Source organism: Arachis hypogaea, chromosome 12 (genome assembly GCF_003086295.3).
Source record: "Arachis hypogaea cultivar Tifrunner chromosome 12, arahy.Tifrunner.gnm2.J5K5, whole genome shotgun sequence".
Classification (NCBI taxonomy): domain Eukaryota; kingdom Viridiplantae; phylum Streptophyta; class Magnoliopsida; order Fabales; family Fabaceae; genus Arachis; species Arachis hypogaea.
In genome coordinates this window covers 1,957,713-1,982,890 of record NC_092047.1, presented here as the reverse complement: position 1 = coordinate 1,982,890, position 25,178 = coordinate 1,957,713, and the positions used below count along the sequence as shown (strand labels likewise).

Here is a 25,178-nt window from a genome sequence, read left to right as displayed (position 1 = left end):
AATTACCGCCAAGGACTTATAGGTTTACAGGAATCGAAACAATGCCTTTAGGTATCTCCGAAATTGCCTGTGTTGGGAACCACTAGTAGGCAATAGTTTTAAAGTTAATTGTGATGCAAGCTTGTATATGGATTCAAATTTAGCAGGATTTAGGTGTATTATTATAGATTCTAAGGGAGATTGGATCTCGGACTGCTCTGGAAGCATCTCCCTTGGTCTTTCATCAGATGTGAATTATTTGCTGCTTGGAGGGGCTAGTTTTAGCTTGGGATTGCTGTTTGAGGGATATTATATGTGAAACGGATTGCCTTGACATTCTGCCCATCATGCATGAGCTTACAAGTGGGTATTCATCTGAAGTAACAGATTTGGTTCACAAGATTCAGGGACTTTTATCTCATCCTTGGCTTGTTCACGTTGAATGGGTGTTCCGAAAAACAAATAGAGCTGCAGATTGGATGGCTAAATATGGTGCCAAGAGTAACTCTAATCATGTTATTTGGTCTGAGCCTTGTGTTGATCTCCAACAAACCATCCGCTCGGATATAGGATAGTGTTTGCTTTGTTTCTTTCCATGTTTAGACACCAACAAAAATTTCATCATAATTGTATCTCACTTATTGTGTATATATATACAAATTTCCCTTAAAATATTTAGCGTTTTAGAGGGTGGACCATACAATATAATAATCACCATTACTATGAAACTATATATGAAAGGATGCTAACCCTAAAGTGTAACAGTCCAAACCACCCGCTAGCACGATATTGTCCGCTTTGACACAGGCCTCACGGTTTTGCCTTTGACGATAGGGATGATAGCCAAAACCCCCCACACTCACTCGTCAAAACGCGTCATGTTAGGGAGAGGTATCCACACCCTTATAAGGCATGCTTCGTTCCCCTCTCCAACCGATGTGGGCCTTACATAAAGACAATAGGCTTCCATTTGCATTGGATATATATCTCAGTCTCTAAAAGAATACAAAGCTTTAATTTGTTCAAAGAGTTATAATACAAACATGAGAATAGTCTAACTCAGCTTCATGTAGCCGAATCCTGCTACGTATACATGTACAAATCATGTGTATGTAGTCAAGTTTTAGTGAAATTGGTTATTAGTAGAGAGAAAATTTTTATATTATTAATCACTTAATTAAAAATTGATCGAAAAAACTTGAACACCTATGTTTTTTGTACTTAAGTAGTGATAGGATAGTATTAATGGTAGTGGTAATTATAGTGTAATTTTGTAGCTGAATATTAGTTCCCTTTGCACGAAACATGTACATATCAATATACACATTATATTTCATTTCCTTGTGATACCATAGAAATTACAAGCTCTTTTGACTAATATCTATAAGACATGTTATTAACCTCTCTTCTTATTTGCATGAACACAAACTTCTTATATTCACTTTTTCTTTAGCATCAATTTAAGGGGGAAAAAAATTTCAAAATCTCAAAACATCCAAAGTACGAAGAACTTAGAAACCAAACCAAAAACACTATTTAATTAAAGCATCAAATTAATTCATTTTTCTTTACTATATAATATAATAGATGGAGCTTAATAATCATTAACCCACTTTATTGTGAGAATTACAAGAAGTTTTGACTAAAATATGGAATACACTATAATAATTTCAGAAGAATGCTAGGGCCAGCAATTTTGGTGTTTTGTAACCATCAATTAGCCATCAATAGTATTTTTAATGGTGTGAGATTACATCTAATAGTGGGAGATCATTAACTTTTGTTTGATGGTTAAGTACAGGCTAAAAAACACAAATGTTAGTCACATGAGCTCCTATCATTGTTTCTTCAATGTATGGAGTAGTTGGAAGAAACTTGTTCAGTGAATTCAAATCAGGCTTCTTTAGAAACTTTGAAATAGGGCAATTTACTTTGGCTACTACAAAGTTAGCACCTTCATCATTGCAATCAATGGACAAATCATCTTTGATCTTTCCAGCAAGAGGGTAGAATTGTGTTAGTGTTTCAGATAATGATTGTTTAAGTAACTCTAATCTCTTAGGAAATTCAGAGGATGACTTTTGCATAAGGAAAAGGAACAAATTGATCTAAAAGGGAGTGTTTGAAGGTTTTTAGGTGAGAGGGTGGAGAAGAAGGTTTAATATTTTCTCTAGAAATGATTTCAACGTTAACTTCTTCCATTGTTTAGCTAAAATAATGAGCTTTATACAGCTTATGAAGAGATTGAGAAGGAAAGTTATACTGTAGTTGTGCATTTTAATCTGGTTGATGTGTCTCTATGTATACAACATTAAGATATATAAGATATGTTATTTACTTCTCTTCTTAATTGCATGAACACAAATTTCTTATATTCACTTTTTTTTTAACATCAATTTAAGAAAAAGAAATATTCAAAATCTCAAAATATCCGAAGTACGAAGAACTTACAAACCAAACCAAAAACACTACTTAATTAAAGCATTAACTTGATTCATTTTTTTTTACTATATAATAGACGGAGCTTAATAATCATTACCCCACCTTATTGTGAGAATTACAAGAAGCTTTGATTAAAACATGAAACACACTATAGTAATTTCTCCTTAGTACATACGTATTTTTTTATTACTTAATCAATTCATTCTCTTCCATTATGAATAAGATGTGGCTAATGATAAAGAAGAGAATGAATCAATTCAAGCCTGCAAGCCTGAGTTAGACACTGTCAAAGGACTTGGATCAAGAGTTGCATAAGTGAGTAATTCAGTTGACACCAAATACTTCATTTTCTCCTCATCCAAGGTAATCCAAGCTTCTATACCATCTTTGAACTTAGTATCAATCAAGATTATCATATTGGTTAACACTGAATTACTTTCTATACCAATACTACTCATCCATATTGGTTTTCCCCATCCAAAATCAACATCATAGAATCCAAAGTTACACCAACTACTAATACATAATCTTTCCAATGCCTCATCACTCTTATTATTAGACCATGTTTCACCGCTAATTTTTCCAAGAGCATTTTCTATGATTGAACTCCCTTCCTTGTCACTTTGCAACCTTGCAACAAAATCCTTATCAATTTCTTCAATTGACTTCTTCACTTCACTCACCAACTCATTCAAATTCAACTCATGCTCACTCATGTGTTCTGAAGTTGCCAACCATAGAAAATTCCCTATGGCATTCTCAGGATGTAGAGACTCTTCCATTCTTCGGCGAAGGTTCACCGCGTTAAACACCATTGAAGGCCTTTGAGTTCCAAATTGATCCTTCGACGCAGCCATGAAATACTTCCACAACAAGGCAGAAACTATCTGAACACGTGTAGGAGCATTAGGATGATTCTTCAATGGGTCAGATGAAGATTTTGCCACTATTTGAGCCTTGAGGGTAGCAATAGCTGAATTTTTGAACAAAAACCTCCTTGTGACCCATTTTTCTTTCCTAAAAATGGAACCCCATGTTTTCCTTGACAAGTTTCTGAAATGTGAAGTACTTGTAGGGAACAGAGAACTTGTAGCAAAGTTTGGTTCTGTCAAAAGTTCTGAATTGCAGTTGTAGCCGGCTCTTTCTGTCCATGCCTTCAGGAAGGTGTCAATTGAATCACCATCAGCGATCCTATGAGAAATGCGAAATCCAATTGCAATTCCACCACAATCAAAGATATTAACTTGAATGTTAATCACATGAGCTCCTGTCATTGTTTTTTCAAAGTTTGGAGTAGTTGGAATAAACTTGTTCAATGAATTCAAATCAGGCTTTTTTAGAAACTTTGAAATAGAACAATTCACTTTGACTACTACAAAGTTAGCACCTTCATCATTGCAATCAATGGACAAATCATCTTTGATCTTTCCAGCAAAAGGGTAGAATTGTGTTAGTGTTTCAGATAATGATTGTTTAAGCAACTCTAATCTCTCAGAAAATTCAAAGGGATTTTGTGAGGTGTAGAATAGGATGATTGTTGCATGAGGAAAAGGAACAAGTTGATCTAAAAAGGAGTGTTTGAAGGTTTTTAAGTGAGAGGGTGTAGGAGATGAAGGTTTAATATTTTCTTTAGAAATAATTTCAACTTTAACTTCTTCCATTGTTTAGCTAAAATAATCAGCTCTATATAGCTTATGAAGAGATTGAGAAGGAAAGTTATATTGTAGTTGTGCATTTTAATCTGGTTAATATGTCTATATATAGAGCATTAGACCCTTTTATTTTTTTTAGAGAAACTTATCATCACGTGATCATATATGAATATAATTTAAAGCATGCATGTTTTCTTTCTTTTGTTAGGTAATTTTTTTTTTATGGAAAAGTATAAGGAGCCAATGGAATATTTATACCATGTGTACAATGGAGGTTTAGGGAGTATTAGAGATAAAATCATTAATGTTACCTTTTCTCATTAGCTGAAACTTTTGAGATGAGTCGTATCATAACATGGTATTAGAGCCTTAGATCCGAAAGGTTAAGGGTTCAATTCTTGGTGAACTCCAAAATCAATTTAAGTTTTTAGGAAGATGTTTATTATCACTAGTACTCGGATGGTTATTCTAGATAGTATGGGAATGTTCATTTTTATAACTCAATAACCCATTATACACATTGTACAAATAATCCATTATCTCCCTAGCGGGATCCTTTTTTTTTTTATAGGGAGCCACTTAGATAAAGACGCTTAAAACGTATTTTTTAAAGATATTTTTAAGTAATTAAAATTCAATGCATATAATTGATTAAATTATGTTATTTTTATCAAAATTAGATCAGATAAACTGATTTGGCCAAAAAATTAATAAACTATATCTTGAACGGATCTAAATTAATTTTTTTTATAAAAAAATAATTAAAATATATATATATATATATTAAGAACCCTAAGTTCTAATTTTTTTTTTTTGTGGTTATAGAGTTAGAATTTAGAGTTTTTAAAATTAAAAAAATATATAATAAAAATATTTTAGTCATTTTCTATAATAAGGTTATTGTATTTAATTTAAATCGGTTCAAGATTTAATTTACTAATTTTTTTACTAAATCAATTTATATAATCTAATTTTGACAAAAATAATATAGTTTAATTAATTATATGTATTAAATTTTAGTTAATAACAAACATCTTTAAAAAAAGATGTTTTAACCATCTTTATCGGAGTATCTCTTTTTTATATATGAACGCTATAAAGATTAATTTGTCACACTTATTTAAATAGATGAATGAACTCAATTTGATTAATTAGTACATACATTCTCTTATTAAATAAAGAAAATTTCACTCGAATTAGATTAGACTATTAATTTACTCAAAAATATTAGGAGACAACAGAAAATAAACATAAAGTAATTTAAACTTACCTTATTTTGCATTTTCTAATGATTGCTAGAATAAACGAGTAATATTAGATACAAAATACTATTTATACACTAAAATAAGTCATATATATGTGTATAAATATATATGTTATTTAATTTATATTTAATGTATATTTTATATTTTAATATATATTTTATATTAGAATAATTATATTAAATATAATAAATGTATAATTATAAATATTATATGCAAGAACGAATTTAAAAATTTTAATATAAAGAGGCCAAATTTCATATAAATTTTTTATTTATCCCTCTTTGTGTTATATTTTTCTTGCAATATAAAAGCATTTGACGCATGATATGAAGCCATTGAATTTTTTAAAAAAAAAAGTTTATGAACATATAAAATTAGAAAAAAATATTTTTTATAAAAAAAGAACATCTAAAATATATAATATGATTATAATAACATAAATCATTATTAATCTCTTATATAATAATATGAATTTTAAATATATTAATATTTTAATATTATTATAAAATAAATGAATTTTTTTAAAAATGACTATAGAAATAAGCATTAGAAACTAATTTGAAAAATTCTAAAGACTTAACTATATCATTTTAAATTGGTTAAATAAAAATATTAATAAATAAAATAATTAAGAATTATATAAATTTATCACATACTAAAAAATAATCACATATAAAACAACTAAAATTATGTAAAAAAATTTATTTCTTTAAGCATATATCTTGTATAAAGATATAATTGCTGAAAAGGAGATTGGATAATGCCACACTATTTATCACCTTTATGTTTATCCTTGATTATATGTATAAAATTATAAATGTTAAGTTAAACAAGATAATTTTATATTATTATTTTTCTAACATTACCATAGCTTACAAGTAAAATACTTTCTTTCGAATTTTAACATGTCAGCATCTAGAATTTGAACCTAAAATAATTAATTAGTTGTGTAGGTACAAACCCTTGTAAGCTAAGCTATATGTTCATTGGAAAATCACATTTATATGTTAATTTATGTGAAACAACATTAACTCCTTTCTGTGAAGAAAAAGTATAGGTAATCAACAACATTTTTGAATAATATGAATTAATAAAATTAAAAAAATAAATTGATTTTAAATTTAATTAATAACATTAAATTAAGATGTAGTATAATTAATAATTATTTATATTGTTCAAGATAGTTATTGTTTACCTAGCATTTCCCGTCTATAAATTAATATGGTGTCGCGGAGTTAGCAATGCATGTTAGGCATGGGAGAAAAAATTTTTAAGTTTCATACCTTCTAAATTAAACTCATTCATTGGGAAGAATGGCGAGTTTTAACTATTATTAAGTTTAGGGAAGTTAGATTATTCGGTCCCTAGTTATAAAGTCTAGATAAACTATGGTCCTCACTTTTAATTAAAAAAAATAAATTATAAAAATAAAATATTATTAAAATATATAATAAATAAAAAATACAAAAAATATTAAAATATATACTAAAACATAATTTTATTTATTAACACTAAAATATCATAAAATTAATATTATTTAATCATTAACATATGATATCTATATAAAAATAAATGATATAAAAATTATAATAATAACACTTAAAAGATAAGACGTTATTGAATTATGAAGGTCATTATTTATATAACCTAAATTTTTGAGATATTAATAGTTAATAAATTTAGAAAAATATTTCAAAGTGAAAAAAAAAAAATCTATATTTTCTTGGGACAATTGCTAATTGCTTGTAATAGCATAACAAATTTTAACTATAAACTTATTTAATTTTATGCAACATTACAATTGAATTTTAAAATTTTTTAAAAAAAATTATGAACAAAACATTTGAATTTGCTAAGACTTTTTTTTAAATATTGCAAAGTATTAAGAGCTTTATATTTTTGTAAATCACATCTGCATCAATTTTGTGGTTGACTAAACATTTGACTTCATAGATAACTTGGTTTGCATTGTATACAAGTTTTAAAATGTTGTCTTTATACGTATTTGCACAAATATTTTCAATTATTTACATAAATTTTTTTATGTTAAATGAGAGTTCTCCTATCTTTTCAAACAACGCTAGTTTATTCTCTTCTTTATCATTAAAGAATGATCATAGAATATATGATACCAATAATTAAATTAAATTAATATCTTGCATAGTTAAAAATAAATATAAATTCATTTATTTTAATTTTAATTTTTTGAAAAAAGTGCCTTTTAAAATTAATTTATAATTTATTTGTTTTAAAATATATATAAAATTTGTTTATAAATAATTAAATTTGAGATAAATACACCAAAAATATTAAAAATTAAAATTTATTAATTTAGAAGTAATTATATATAAATAATTCAAAAAAAATTATTTTAAAGTTTTTAAATTTTTTAGAAAATATTTTGAGATTTTTTAAATTTTTTAAAAATTATTTTATATGCTTTGTCCATATCACACATGTGCACAAGTTAATGTTTCACGTCAAAAATTATTGTTAGTAACTAACAAACGAAAGAGACTATATCATTTAATAAAAATAAATATTAAAAATTATTTTGTATATTTTAAAATTTAAAAGATTAAAATATTTAATTTTAAATTCTTACTGATTTGAATAATTATTCTATTATTTTTCACACACTTCTCTCTTTATCAAAATACAATGTATGGTTTAGATTGATTTTGGTTTAGTTGACAAATAAGGTTTGGCTTTGCATAAAACAGCATTTTCCCTAACCATATGGCAAATGGCAGGTTACCATGAAGCTATTATCATCACTTCTTATTAGACTAACATGTGTTAAAAATTATTTAACCAATCAATTATTTTTTTAGAAAAAAAAAATCAAATTTTATCCAATTCTTTTAAAAGAGTCGGATAAACTTTGAATTTTTTTCTAAAAAAATAATTGATTGGTTAAATAATTTTTATAGATATTATAATTGATTAAATTTTCATTTATTGATGATAAAAATTGAGAGTTGCGGCTACACGTGACTTTTACATAAAAATATTTATTCCAAAAAATTGGAAGTGGAGAAAATATTCTCACTCCTAAATTTGTCATAAATTAATAAATAAAATTGTAGTTGTATTTTTTTCTCATACATTAAAATAAGCACACATATAGTTATTTATTATTAAATAAAATATAAAACTCACACATGTCATTTCATAATTGTATCTCACTTATAATTGAATATATACAAATATAAATTATATTCCTCTAAAAAAATAAATACTAAATTAATATTTAAAAGATTTTGATTCTGATAAAATAGTATAAAATAATCTTTAAAAAATTTAAAATTTGACAAAATTACTTAACTATATAAAAAAGTGACGTCACAATAAACAAAAAATGCTGATATACCCATCAAAAATTCGATGATAACAGAAAATTTTAACAAAATTTTTAATTTTCTTATTTGTCATGGCAGAAGAGATGCTTCTTCTTCTTTGCCATAGCAAAAAAAAATGCAGCAACGAAATACTGTCATGACGAAGAAAATGCTATTTTCTTTTTTTTTTTTTATCATGGTGGAAGGAGATGCACCAACGAGATTAAATTCTATATTATTGATCGCTAAATATCAAAACTTGATTGGAAAAAATTTGGACATCTATCCTTTTTTGTACTTAGCCTCCCACCTGCTTTTTAAAATGACATTATTTATTCATACCATAGCTTTCTTAGTTCTCTTCAACTTCCCCACATGCATGAGACTATATACATACAAAAAACGTAACACTTAAATATAAATCAGATTATCTACTTCATGTATTTCATATTGAGTTAGATTTTTAAGATGTATTTACTATTTATCAACACTTCAATATTATTGTTCTAAAGTGAAACAGAAAACACTTAGAGTAGACTAAAAAATCATCAATTTTAATTATATCTATAAAAAAAATTTATTCAAAACCACTATTTAGAGTAAGCTAAAATATTTTATATTTTATATATATGCAGTATCGTGTTTTATAAGAAATTTAAATTTCACGTGTCTGTGTGTTTTGTATCGTATTATGTCATGTATTTATGCAAGTGTTTATGGATCAAAATATAAAACACATTATTATTTATTAACCTCTCTTTTCTTAATTACATGAACACATAAAAATAATGATATATATTAAAATTTTTAGACAGAGAAACAAGACTTATATAGATATTCACTTTTTCTTTAGCATCAATTTTTTTCTTTTAAAAGAAAAATCAAAATCTCAACATATCCTAAGTATGAAGAAAAACTAAACCAACAATAAACTGAACAAACATTTCTATCCGATAAAAGTGTTCATATTCTTCTAAAAAACCTACTACTGTCCCACCACCCAACTTAATTAAAACCTTCGGCTCTTTTAATTCCTGACAAATAAGAAGTACTGGACATAACACCCAAAACACTTAAATGTTAAACATCAAATGGATTCATTTTTCTTTACTATACAATAAATGGAGCTTAATAATATGCCCCACCTAATTATGAAAAGGGTAAAATATAATTTTTGTTTTTAAAGTTTAATAAAAATTTTAAAAATATCCCTAAGTTTTATTTTGTTTTAATTTTGTCTCAAAAGTTTTCGATTTGCATCAAATATTCTCTCGACGGCTAAATTTTCAAAAAAATTTAAGACCAATCTAACAATAATACATGAAAATTATGCTTGATTTGCTTATATTGAGGGTTGTTCTTATGAAATTGTTGTTGAATTGGTCTTAAATTTTTTGAAAAATTAGCCGTCAGGGGTATATTTGATGCAAATCGAAAACTTTCGGGACAAAATTGAAACAAAATAAAACTTAGGGATATTTTTAAAACTTTTGTAAAATTTTAGGACAAAAAATATACTTTACTTTTATGAAAATTACAAGATGTTTTGACTAATACATAAAACACATTATAAAATAATTTCTCTTAAGTGCACGAGCTGAGATAAAGTACATAGGTGTTTTTTTTTTTTTTAAATTCTTACAATATAGGTTCCACATTTTATTTAATGGCTAATGATAATAGAAAAAATAAATCGATTCAAGTCTATATAACTTTGAGTTAGACATTGCCAAAGGACTTGGATCAAGAGTAGCATAATTGAGCAATTCAGTGAATAACTCCAAATTAAATGCTTCATATTCATCTCATCCAAGGTTAACCCAAGCCTCTATACCATCTTTGAATTTGGTATCAACCAAAGTTATCATATTGGTAAAAACATAAGTACTCTTTAAACCAATAGTAGTATGATTATATTAGATATAATAAGTGTTTAATTATGAATATTATATGCAACAACAGATTTAGAAATTTTAATATAAAGGACCAAACTTTACATAAACTTTTTATTTATCTCTTTGTGTATTATATTTTTCGCTATATAAAAGCATTTTGACTCATGATATGAACTCATTGGATTCTTAAAAGAAAAAAAGGTTTATGAACATATAAAATTAGAAAAAAAAGTATTTTTTATAAGAAAAATATATTTAAAATACGCAATGTGATTATCATAACATAAATCATTATTAATCTCTTATATAACAATATAAATGTTAAATATATTAATATTTTAATATTATTATAAAATAAATGAATTTTTAAAAAATGGCTTTAGAAATAAGTATATAGAAACTAATTTAGAAGATTATAAAAATTTAAATGTATAATATTAAATCAGTTAAGTGCAAATATTAGTGAATAAAACAATAATAATTTGAACCTAAAATAATTAATTAGTTGTGTAGGTACAAATCCTTGTAAGCTAAGCTATATGTTCATTGGTAAATCACGTTTATAAGTTTATGTGAAACACCATTAACTGCTTTCTGTAAACTAATTAATATGGTGTCGCGGAGTTAGCAATGCATGTTAGGCATGGGAAAATAATTTTTAACTTTTATACTTATACTAAATTAAACTCATTCATTGGGAAGAACGACGAGTTTTAACTATTATTAAGTTTAAGGTAAGTTATTTGGTCCCCAATTATAAAGTCTAGATAAACTATGGTCCTCACTCTTAGTCAAAAATAAAAAAATTAGACAAATTAATTTATACTATTATTTAATAAAGTTATAAAAATTATTAAGCATTTGCTCAAATTAGTGATAAACAAATTTATGTGAACACTAATTTATCTAATAAAAAAATTAAAAAATTATTTGATAAATAATATTTATTGAAATAATTTACTTATTTAATCTAAATAATTTAGGTGCAACCATAAAACAAAAACGTGGCAGAAATTACCATGGGCAACACGGAGGAGATAGAGTCGGTGGAGTATTTATTTCTTCTATGTGAATTAACATGGCAGGTGTGGTGTAGTTGATTGAGGTCTTTTGGTGAAGTTTGGTCTATTCTTAGAACCATAAGGAACTGTTTGAGAGGTGGATTGGTAAGCATAAGCCGAAACAAGATCAGAAGAAGTGGTTGACGGGGTTCTTTGCAGTTATTTAAAACATTTGGGTGAAACGTAATGCTAGGATTTTCAATAATCAGAAAACAGGTGTTGAGTTCGTAATAAGGAAAACGATTCTGAGCTACAAAGAATGGATCGAGAGTGATCTTTTTGGTGGTTGAAGGCATTGCCGGAAGTTACAAGGATTTTATGTATTTTTATGTAGTACTTGTTGTTTAGTTCGTTTGCTCCACATTAGTGTGTTGAGCTTATTTTGGTTCCAAAATAATAATAATAATAATAATAATAATAATAATATTATTATTATTATTATTATTATTATTATTATTTTAGTAATATTTTTTATTAAAGTAAAATTTATATACAATTATTTTCATAAAAAGTTAATTGAGTTATGTTAAGTAACTAATGACTTTCTTAAACAACATGAACAACAGGCTCTAAAATTGGCCAAATTCAAATAAAATATACTACACTCTAAATTACTCACATAAATCTTAATATTAGAATAAGCATCCGCACACCTAGTGAATTAAACTTTTGATATATCTATTATTCACATTGTTTAATATTTTCATTGTCTATCTATACTTTTCTTAATTAAAATCATTATGTAATAATTTAGTCAAACTTATCGTAAAAATAAATTTATCATTTTTAAGATTTTAAATCTAAAATTCCTTACCAAATGTATAAAACCTTTACTATTTTACTATTTTCATATGCCCTTTTATTATTATTTATATTTAATATATAAAAGGTAGATTAATGAATATACTAGTGTATGTTTATTAATATCTAGTGATTCATAGTGTAAGGACGATACCACAAAAATTCATCCAACTTCCCCTGTTGATGAAGAGATGCTCTGATAATTCAGCTTCATTATTCATTCGATGTATTCTCTTTTTGATTGTGTGGTGCTCCTAACTTTTTTTTTTTGTCTAAAAATCAAATTAGAACACACCACAAGGCGCAAAAAAACAAAAGAAAAATCAAAGAAGCACTACACGGTCTTGTTGAAGGATATCATGCAACTCCTGCTAAAGATCCAACCATTCTACAAATTCAGCATCATCTGTAGTTTCTCACTTTGCAAGCAGGTCAGTTACTTCATTATCCTCTCTTTTAACCAGATTAAAATGAACCTTCTATTACTCCTAATTTATTAGCTTACACTGCGTTTGTTTCATATCCATGTCGGTTATAAGAAAATGTTTTCATGTTATTTATTATTTTAATTTTATGCATTGAAAACGTACAAAAAAAAAAATATTTTTACAATAAATAACATTAAATTATTTTTTGTATAGTATATTTAATCTATGTCTTTGGACACACGATAGCAAAATCCTTATATTAGTTATTACTCAGTATTTGAACTGTTACAAGTGGCTGGTTATCAAGCACAGTATTAAACTACTCTTCTATCTTTCAATGGGGTGATTTCTCATCGGAAAGATGATAGCTTATGTATGCTCTTCAAGGAGGATACCAAGGTTCTGATACCATGATAAAATTGTAATTGAATTTATGTATTCTGTGAATTTGTGGATCACAAAACTTCTTTATTATTGTCATAGGCTAAGATAGAAGAGTAGTTTAATACAGATTTCGTTATTGATTAAGAGTAGGACTCCAGAGCATTTTTCTTCCTCTAAAATACTCACAATTTTGTGATTTTAACTCTAGGAAAGAAGCAACAAAATTTCAACTATTTCAACTTTTGTGTCAGCAAGGTAACAGTATGGTTTTCTAGAATTTATTTCTCTTGGTGACTGAGGCAACTTCTATATATGCTATTAGTAAGGGACTCTGATAATTTCTTTTTAATAATCACTATTACTATGAAATATGAAGGATGACAACCCTAAAGACAATAGGCTTCTACTTGTATTGGATATCTCACTCTCTAAAAGAATATACAACTTTAATTTGTTTGAAGAGTTATAATACAAACATGAGAATAGTCCAACTCAGCCTCATGTAGCCGAATCCTTCTACGTATACATGTACAAATCATATGTATGTTGTCAAGTTTTAATTAAACTGGTTATTAGAGAGTAAACTTCTATATTATTAATCACTTAATTAAAATTAAACTTGATTGAAAAAACTTGGACACCTATCTTTTTCGTACTTACGTAGTGGTAAGGTAGTGTAAATGGTAGTGATAATAATAGTGTAATTTTGTAGTTGAATATAATAAGTTCATTTGCATGAAACATGTACATATCAATTTACACATTATATTTCATTCCATGGAAATTACAAGCTCTTTTAACTAATATCTATAGGACATGTTATTAACCTCTTTTCTTAATTGCATTAACACACACTTCTTATATTTACTCTTTCTTTAACATCAATTTAAGGGGAAAAAAATTCAAAATCTCAAAACATTCAAAGTACTAAGAACTTAAAAACCAACCAAAACACTACTTAAAACACTACCAAGGAACGCCGGCACTGAGAGAAAAGAAGAAGAAGAACGGTGCTGAAAGAAAATTAGAATTAGGGTTAATGTTGAAAAAGAAAAACTAATCCTAATATTTGAATTCAAAATGAATAATTAGTAAAAATTAATTAAATTAATTATCATAGAAAAAGTATAGGTAAACAATGAAAATATTAAACAATGTGAACAATGGATATATCGGATGTTCATTTTTTTTAGGTGTGCCGATGGTGATTCTAATATTAAGATTTAGGTGGGTAATTTAGAAGTGTAATGTATTTTTATTTGATTGATGATTGTTCATATTGTTCAAAAAGATCATTGATTACCTAGCATAACCCATTATCATATTATTTTAATCTCTTTTTTATTCTCATTTTACACATTGTACAGTAATATCATTGTCTCCCAGTACTTTCTCATTTATAATATACGGAGCTTAATAACCATTACCCCACTTTATTGTGAGAATTACAAGAAGTTTTGACTAAAACATAAAACACACTATAATAATTTCTCTTTAGTACATACGTGCTTTTTTTTTATATTACTTAGTCAATTCATTCTCTTCCATTATTATGAATAAGATGTGGTAGTCCTACCATATATATATATATAGGTTCCACAATTTATTTAGTGGCTAATGATAATTAAAGAAGAGAATGAATCAATTCAAGCCTATAATTTTGAGCTAGCCACTGCTAAAGGACTTGGATCAACAGTTGCATAAGTGAGTAATTCAGTGCTTGAAACCAAATGCTTCATTTTCTCCTCATCCAAGGTAGTCCAAGCTTCTATACCATCTTTGAACTTAGTATCAACCAAAATTATCTTATTGGCTAACATTGAATTATCTTTTACACCAACACTACTCAGCCACATAGGTTTTCCCCATCCAAAATCAGCATCATAACCTTCAAAATTACACCAACTATTAAACCATAAGGTTTCTAATGCCTCATCATCACCCTCATTATTATTAGACCATGTTTCACCACTAATTCTCCTAAGAGCATTTTCCATTATTGAACTCCCTTCTTCTTCACTTTGCAATCTTGCAACAAAATCCTTATCAATTTCTTCATTTGACTTCTTTAATTTACTCACCAACTCATCCAAACTCAACTCATGCTCACTACTCATGTGTTCTAAAGTTGTCAACCACACAAAATTTCCTATAGCATTCTCAGGACGTAGAGATTTTTCCATTCTTCGACGAAGATTCACCGTGTTAATCACCATAGAAGGCCTTTGAGTTCCAAATTGAGCCTTTGATGCAGCCATGAAACACTTCCACAACAATGCATAAACTATCTGAACACGTGTAGGAGTGTTAAGATGATTCTTCAATGAATCAGATGAAGATTTTGCCATTATTTGAGCCTTGAGGGTGGCAATAGTTGAATTTTTGAACACAATCCTTCTTGTGACCCATTTTTCTTCCTTCAAAAAGGAACCCCAGATTTTCTTTGAGAAGTCTCTGAAATGTAAAGTACTTGTTGGGAACAGAGAACTTATAGCAAAGTTGGGTTCTGTCAAAGGTTTTGAATTTCGGTTGCAGCTGGTGGCTCTTTCTATCCACACCTTAGTGAAGGTGTTCAATGAATTAGCATCAAAGATCCTATGAGAAACGCAAAATCCAATTGCAATTCCACCACAATCAAAGACATTGACTTGAATGTTAGTCACATGAGCTCCTATCATTGGTTCTTCAGAGTATGGAGTAGTTGCAAGAAGCTCATTCAATGATTTCAAATCAGGCTTCTCTAGAAACTTTGTAATAGGACAATTCACTTTGGCTACTACAAAGTTAGCACCTTCATCATTGCAATCAATGGACAAATCATCTTTGATCCTTCCAGCAAGAGGGTAGAATTGTGTTAGTGTTTCAGATAATGATTGTTTAAGCAACTCTAATCTCTTTGGGAATTCACATAGATTTTGTGAGGTGTAGAATAGGGTGGCTGCTGCATGAGGAAAGGGAATAAGTTGATCTAAAAGGGTGTGTTTAAAGGTTCTTAGGTGAGAGAGTGTGGGAGAAGAAGGTCTAATGTTTTCTCTAGAAATGATTTCAACTTGAATTTTTTCCATTTTTAGCTAAAATAATGAGCTCTATATAGTTTATGAAGAGATTGATTTGTAGTTGTACATTTTAATCTGGTTGATATGTCTCTATATATATAGTATTAGAACTCTTTACTTTCTAGTGGAATTTATGATCCGGTCATCATATATTAATTAATCGGAAATGCCAAGACAAAAAAAAAGGGTCAAAATTTATCTTATTTAAGATTCATTAATTGTCGCAACTTGCAACAATTAATGAACGCTAAATAAGGCAAATTATGACTGTTTTTTATTAATTTTTTTTTGCTATCAAATATTTTCGTAACTAATAAGATTGTCTTTGTTTATTATTTTTTAAATACATGGACACAGACACAAATACACAAAGAGATATATACACAAAGATACACAAATTTTTTTATTGTGTTTGGTGATACTAGACAAAACACACAGTATAAACTAAATATCAATTTTACCCTTATATTATCACCAATGGAATAAGGACAAGAGTAAATTACTAAGGATAAAAGAGTAAATATTTGTGTCTCATCAATGTATATCCGTGTCTCATCTTTTTTGAAAAACATCAAATACATATATTTTATGTATGTTTGTGTCACCGTGTCCTTGAAAAATCCGTATCTCAGCAAATAAACGATGAACATGTACCACCGTGTCTATATATTAATGTATGTGTCTCATCAAACAAACACAGCATAATATACATTAGAACATATATGTCATCTCTCTTTTATTAAGTTTTTTATATTGACACTATAAGAACTAATTAGTATACGTGTTCTCTTATTAAAACCAAGAATTTTGCTAGATAGATAATATATTTAGGTTAGATAGAGTATTAACTTATTTAAAAATATTAGAAGATAATAAAAAAATCAATACTAAATTATACGTTCAAACTTATATAATAAATATGTAATTATGAATATTATATACAAGAGTATGTGGATCCAAAAATTTTAATATAAAAGTGTTGAACTTAATGTTTGGTGGAGAGACAGAGACGGAAAGACTGAGACTGAAAGACAGAGACTAAGAGACAGAGATTGAAATAAATCTCAGTACTCTGTTTGGTGTAAAGTGGGAGACAAAAATTGAAACAAGAATGAAACTCTAATTTAATTTTCACAAAGAATAAAATTGGAATTAATTAATTGAAATGAGGGTATTTTAAGTATAAAATGTTATTAAAGTTTCAGTCTCTATCTCTAAAAATTTTAGTTCTCTATGTCCCCACTTTTTAGAGGTACTGAAATACTGAAATTTTAGAAATAGAGACAGAAATTTTAGTATCAGTTTCTGAACCAACAAACATGATATTGAGTCTCAATCTCTCACTCTCGATCTCAATACCTCAAAACAAACGCTACCATATATAAATCTTTTATTTATTTTTTTTGTATTATATCTTTTGCTATATAAAAGTAATTGACACATGATCTGAAGTTATTGGATTTAAAAAAAGGGTTTATGAACATATAAAATTATAAAAAATAATATATTTTATAAAAAAAATATTTAAAGTGCATAATATAATTATTAAAATATAAAATATAAGTCATTATTAATTTTTATATTATAATATGAATATTAAATATGTTAATATTTTAATATTATAAAAAAATAAACAACTTTTTTAAAAATATTATAAAAATGAGTATATAAAAACTAATTTAAAAAATATTGATTTGAGTATATAATATTAAATTAGTTAAATAAAAATATTAATAAATAAAATAATTGAAATTTAATTTATTATATATTAAAAAAATTACATATAAAATATTTAAATTACATAATATTTTTTATTTTTTAAACAAATATTTTCTATGAATATATGGTTGCTGAAAATGCCAGGGAGGACTACTTGCCCCCTTTTGTATTTTCTCTTAATTATATATATAAAATTATAAATATTAAATTAATAAGATCATTTTAGGTTATTGTGTTTCTAATATTAGGGTTAAGTACGATTTTGATCCTTAATATAGAGGCCAAAAATTTATTTCGTTTCCATCATTTTTTTTTTGCTACAAAATGGTCACGAAGGTTTAACTTAGTTTTAAAATCGTTCTTCAGACAAAAATACTCCTCCCCTTTTCTTCCCCAAAATCAACCAAAAGCAGAAGCGCAGAGACACAACCAAACGTAGAAACAGAAGCAGGTAGAAGCAGAAAGCAGAAGCAGAATAACAACAATAAAAAAAATAACAACTAAAAAAAAAAAAAAAAAAAAAACAACAACAACAACAACAACAATAACAATGGATAATGGAATCAGAACAACAACAAAAATAGAACCAGAAGCAGAAACAAAAATAGAACCAGAAGCAGAAGTAAAAACAGAAGCAGATAGAAGCAAAAGTAACCAGAAGTATCAACAACAACAATAGAATAAAAGGAATAAATAAAAGCAACCAAAAGCATCATCAACAACAACAACAATGGAATAAACAGATAGAAACAAAACACCTTCCTTTAAATTTGAAAAATTAAAGAAAAAATGAATAAAAATTGAAACAGTACTGCAAGGACCTCGAGGCGGTGGTGGGGAAGGAGGGACTGCGGCGGTTAACTGCGAATCATGAGGGGAGAAGAGTTGCGGTGGTGGTGGTGGATCGCGTGAAAAGTACTGCGGCAGTGGTGGTGACATCGCGAATTGCAATGAGAACGGCGATGCAATGATGGCGGGCTGCAAATCACAACGAGAGCAGGGATGTGGCAATGAGAACCGATCCGTTTCTCTTTTCTCTTTCTCTCTCTCTCTGCTCTCTCCTCTCTTGTCGTTAGTGTGAGTGTGTGCTAAGAAAGAAAGGAGCAGCGATGAGAAAGCAGCGGTGGCGAATAGAAACAGTGGCAGCAGTGTGGAGATTCTCCACCTTTCCTTTCCTCTTCCTCCTTTCCCCTCTTCCCCAAACAACACCCCCTCCCAAAGCACGACCTTCCTTTCTCATTTTTTCGTTTTCTTTTTATTTTTTATATATTTTTTAATTAGGGGTAATTTAATAATAAAAATAAAAAATTTGATAAAAAATAATTTTAAAATTAAGTTAAACTTTTGAGATAATTTTGTAACAAAAAAAAAACCAAAAAGTAAAATAAAATTTTTACTCTATATTAAAACTGAAATCATACTTAACCCCTAATATTACCATAACTTACTAGTAAAATGCTTTCTTTATAATTTTAACATGTCAGCAGCTAGAATTTGAACTTAAAATAATTAATTAGTTGTGTAGGTACAATTCCTTAGCTTGTAAGTTAAGCTATATGTTCATTGGTAAATCACATTTATAAGTTTATGTGAAACACCATTAATCCTTTCTGTGAACTAATATGATGTTGCGGAGTTAGCAATCTATGTTAGGCATGGGAAAAGAATTTTTAAGTTTCATACCTACTAAATTAAATTCATTCATCCGGAAGGAAGGCGAGTTTTAACTATTATTGTTAAGTTTAAGTTAGTTTATTTGGTTCCTAATTATAAAGTCTAGATAACCATGGTCCTCACTCTTAGTCAAAAATTAAAAAATAAAAAGTTGATAAATCAATTTCCACTTATATTTAATAAAATTATAAAACTTTTTAAGCATTTTTTGAAAATTACAATAGATAAACAAATTTTTGTGGATATTGAAAACTAAAATCTATAATAATTTTTCTTGAACATTAATTTCAGTCATTTCTCTAAAAAAGTTTACTTTTTATAACCATTTAATAAAAAATTAATTAGATAGTTCGAAATTAGTTTTTCAATAAGAAATAAAATAATTAATTATTTTTTTCTTAAAATAATTAATGAAGCAAAGTTGCTTCTTCATGATGAAAGTCTTATTGTGGCATTCTATTAATTGGCTGTAGGAGTGAGAATGGGTAGGATAGGGTAGGGTTTGGATTCAACTCTAACTCTATCTGTGGGTTGAGATTTTTATATAAATTTAACTCTATTCTACTCGCGGGTTGAGAATATCCCAACTCTAACCCTATTCGCTCTTAACCTGCGGGTACCCGACCCTATCCGTGGGTTACAAAAAATATACAACATTATTATATAATTTGATGATAATTTAAAATAGAACTAATTTTTATATAAAAAAAAAGATATTAAATTATTAATTAATGATTTTATTTTAGTGGTTAAGGATTTTTTGCATTTAGTGAGAGGTTTTTAGTTCAACATCCACTTAAAACATATTTTTATATAAGTATATAATATAAACATATATAGAGTGCGAGTTGGTCGGGTAGGGTTGAGGCTCAATCTACACCCTACCCGACCCGCACGAAAACTCTACCCGTACCCTACCCGACTCGCTGTAGATCAGATTGGCAACCCTATCCGATCGAGTAGAATCGGATTGAATACCTGCGAGTAGGGTACATAGTGTCACCCCTAATTGGCTGTGTGGGTTGCAGTAGCAGGGTAACAGCAGGAACTTGTTATGGCAGTGGCGTGACTTTGATGTTCTGTAATTAATTAATTATAATAACAAGAATAAGACCCTTGCGTGCAGACTTAAATAAATGATAGTAGTGTTTAATAAATATTATAAAATAATTTTAAATACATAATTATAAAGATAAATAAAAAAGTATTTTGTAAAATAATAAAAAAATTAATCACATAAAAATATACATTATAAATTTATAGAAATTTTAAGAGTTGTAGTTATTTATATAACACCAAAAATTATTTTTATTAAAATATATAATTATTATATATTTATGTATAAATATTTGTGTTATTTTATGTCTAATATAAATTTTATGTAAGTAACTATTTTTTGTTTATACACGTAACATCATCGTATTTTGATTAATTTTTAGTACATAAATTAAAGTTTTATATATCTAAATTATCAACTATTTTAATAAGTTCAAATAGATTACATTTTTATTAGATAGAACTAAAATATAAATATTAAAATAAAATAAAATAACATTATTAGTTGATTACTTAACTCAGTTGAAAAATTAGCTTTTTAAATTGGTAATTACTATTTTTAATAATTTTTTAAACGTGATTTGATTTTTAAGTATTTTTATCAATAATTTTATATAATATTTTTTATTTAAATATTTTATATTATTAATTTTATAACTCATCCTCTTTACTACTAATCCTATTTTCCTTCTATGGTTTCCTTCCGTACATTGCCATTGTTGGTCTTAAATTCGCTGTGTTGGCCCACGTAACTCGCCAATAAAGACAGGTCGGATTGGAAAATTGGGACCGACAAATAGTAAAAATCCGCTTAACTATCACTGCTTAAACTGCGGGTTTTGGCGGGGCGGGGCGAGCTTTTCCGCTGGGCTAGTATTTTTTTAGTGAGGGGGTATTTTTACAATTCTTTTGCCAAAATCTAACTTCTCCCAACCTAACTTACAAGAGTATGAAGATAAAAATTGAGTGGTTTGAATTATGTTTATGTTACTTTAGAGACAATATTTATAATTATGTTTTAAATTTTATTTATTTTGTTTTGGAGAGAATATTTATACTTATGTTTTGGATGAAAACTTGGTTTATAATTATATTTATTAAATATTTATAATTACAAAGATTTTAATGTTTATAAATATAAAAAATATAATTTTTTATGCCTTTAAAAATTATAAATTTACTAATATGATTGTGAAATTATATATATTATTTAGTAATTAATAGTAAAAAAAAAAGAGCGTTGACAGGTTTAGCCTGCCAGCCCACAGTTAGATGGGATGGAGTGAAATTCTAAGACTCTTACTAAGTGGGGTGGAGCAGATCAGCCCGCCAAAAAACAGATTTCTGGCGGGCGGGGCGGAGTTGCCCGCTTGCTACCCTTATATATAGATATGGTTACTAGCTAATTTTTTGACGTATTATGAAGGATAAGAATGTATCGTGGTTATTAGTGCGAGCTCTTTACAGGGGAAGAACTTATGTTGTCTTTTATTTATTTCTAAAAATAGAAAAAAAATTCTGAAAATAACACGCAAAAAAACAAAAATATAAAATTTTATATTTTATTTATAGTTAATTTTGTTTCTTTGGAGTTTGTAGTTATTTTTCAGATTAACAATTTTATTTTTGTACTGTTGTCATGTAGAATATTTTGTTAATTATTTAACTTTGATCTCGTAGTAGAACTATATTAAAACTAAATAAATTTTTTTTAGATTTAAATAAGACACTTTAAAATTTAAAGACTAAAATAAAATTACATCTAAACATAAAGAATAAATTTAATACTTTATCGCCAATGAGTAATAACTCAAATGACATAATCTCTTCATACTTATTTAAGAGGTTGCGGGTTCGAGTATTCATATTTTTGGTAAAAAAAAAAATTTAATACTTTATCCTGCAAAAATAAAATAAAGTGAATTTAATTAATATTAGCCTGTTATTTTGAATGGGATTTGGTTGCGTCTATATCTTTTATAGACAGCAACAATTATTTATTAAAAGAAATTTCAGAGCTAAATCGTGTTAGGCATAAATAGTTGATTAAAAATTACTATCAAACACACAAAGTCATACTAACTTGCCACGATTATCTTAGCATGCATTATATCATAATTTATTAAAAGGTCCAGCCATTTAGGTTTGGATTCAATGCATTGCTAATATAGGCCTAATTTAGATAAATAGTGTAATTAATTTAAAAATAAATAAATATTTATATTAAAAGTAATTTATAAATAAATTATTATGGTTTGATTTTTTTATTTTAAAAATGTTTATTTTAAAAAAATTATGATAAAAAATTTTTTATTATAAAAAAAGTTATTTTTTAATTTTTCTATAAATATTTTAATAATTTTTTAAAATATTACAATTTAATTTTAAAAATTATATCAAATATTAATATTACTACTTTTTATAAATTAAAAATTCAAAAAAAATTAACTTTTAAAATTTCTTAAACGACTCTTACCTTATCTCTTAAGTACACCAAAATTTGTAAGTATTTTTATAAATTATAATTGTTTACTCATTATATAGAAAATACTTATAAGAAAATTTTTTAAAATTTTACAAAAATATTTACAATAATAATAAAATTTTAGTTGCACTCGTCATTTTAATTATACTTGCAAGATGCAATGAGTAATTCGAATACAATAAATTTTTTTAAGCTTTATAAAAATACCTACAATGATTATATAAAAAATGAGTAATATAACGTATTTAAATTTTTTTATAAATCAAGGCAAACTAAATTAAATAATAAAACTTGAAATAATATTAACTATAACTTATTTTTATTATATTAGACCAATTTAATTAAACTTAATTAACTAAAAAATTTAAATGTGTAGCATTATTCATAAAAAAAATTTAGTTATACTCGTTACAAAATTTCATGAATACAATACAATTTTTAAATTTTATAAAAATATTTACAATACTTATAAAAGATGGCTATAATAAAACTTTTAAACCTTATAAAAATGTCTTATAATTATAAAAAATTTTAGGTCTACTCTTTACAAGACGTAACGATGTAATGAGTATATTACAAATTTTAAACCTTATGAAAATTATTAAAAAAATTAGATATACACAATAATAAGTTAAATCGTGACCGACATATTGAAAATTTTTAAAATATTTTAGTTTTAAGATTATTCATGTTAAATCATTAAAAAAAATATTTGAATATAGAAGCATATCTAAATTCATGAGTATGATTAGAAGAGTTTAGTTCTTCGATCTCACTCAATCAAAACTTTCTGTATTCTTAATAGAACTAAATCGCAATTCTTTTTATGAAATAAAAAACTGCAGAGACAACTTTGATATATTGGAGACTAAAATCCTAAAATTATTATTTATATTTAAATGTGGAACCCATTAAAACCCTAAAATCCAAATAAAATAGAATTTCTTATTTTATTATCATATAATTGAAAATAAAAAATAATAATAACTTATTTAATTTAGTATATGTGACAATAAATGAGATTACCGTTATATAAATTATTTAATATAAAATAACTTAATTTGTGATTATAATTGATATATGTATTGCTCATAAATAGATTAAGAAATTAATAATTTCCTAATAATATCCCACTTGGACTATATATATATATATAAAAGATAATCACATCTCATAAACTTTATGCGTACATCTGAATGTTATTTTTTTATTACTTTAACAATCCAATTCGTCTAATATATTTTATCACATCAGTGTCGCGACAAAACCATGATGATCACCATACTAATATACTCAATGGCATAGATCAAATTTGGATAAGAAAATTCAGAAAGTACATGCAAAAATGATCTCATGTATGCTTATTTTAAATTGGTCTAACTTTAATAAATTTTATGAGATCATGAGTTAGAGTGAAAACAAAATTAAATACTTTATTTCTGTAGAAGTATTTATATTCGTAAATTTGTCTCTAAACCATATGAGCATCCAAATATATACTCCCAGTGAAACAATATATCATAAAATGATATGACACCCATTTGAATAATATCCACATAAAAGACCTTATATGTGTTTGTTTCATACTAACTAAATATGCATACATTTATGGAGTTTGTGAATTTGCTCATTATATACTTAAACACTCTAAACTCTCTTATTTAATAATAATTTGAAATATTATACTACTAACATGTTATCACAAAATAAAATAATTCAAGTTGTCTATCTTTGAAATATATATCCATAATTTGTGACAGGTGTTTGTAATCACCTGATTGGATGTCTTTAAAAAGTATTTTATATTCAAATATTTTAGTAAAAAGAGTAATAATTATCTTTTTAATATTTTTTCAATGAACATATGAATATACCTGTAATAAATCAAAATTGTCTTGACATCCAACAAAGGCAGAATTTAAATACCAAATGATCTCTTG

The 25,178-nt window shown here is 26.5% G+C and overlaps 2 protein-coding genes across 2 annotated transcripts; both read right to left on the bottom strand.

Moving 5' to 3' along the window:
• Positions 1-2,505: 2,505 nt before the first annotated feature.
• Positions 2,506-4,213, bottom strand: LOC112729093 (epi-neemfruitin B 7-O-acetyltransferse L7AT-like). Its single transcript, XM_025779455.3, has one exon. It carries the CDS (start codon positions 4,080-4,082, stop codon positions 2,679-2,681), a length of 1,404 nt encoding a protein of 467 aa, XP_025635240.1. The 5' UTR covers positions 4,083-4,213; the 3' UTR covers positions 2,506-2,678.
• Positions 4,214-14,900: 10,687 nt separating this feature from the next.
• LOC112729054 (epi-neemfruitin B 7-O-acetyltransferse L7AT-like) lies at positions 14,901-19,263 on the bottom strand. The gene is made up of 3 exons (XM_025779430.1): positions 19,162-19,263; positions 18,845-19,001; positions 14,901-16,189 (listed from the first exon to the last, which is right to left on the bottom strand). Exons 1-3 carry the CDS (start codon positions 19,261-19,263, stop codon positions 14,901-14,903), a joined length of 1,548 nt encoding a protein of 515 aa, XP_025635215.1.
• Positions 19,264-25,178: the final 5,915 nt, after the last annotated feature.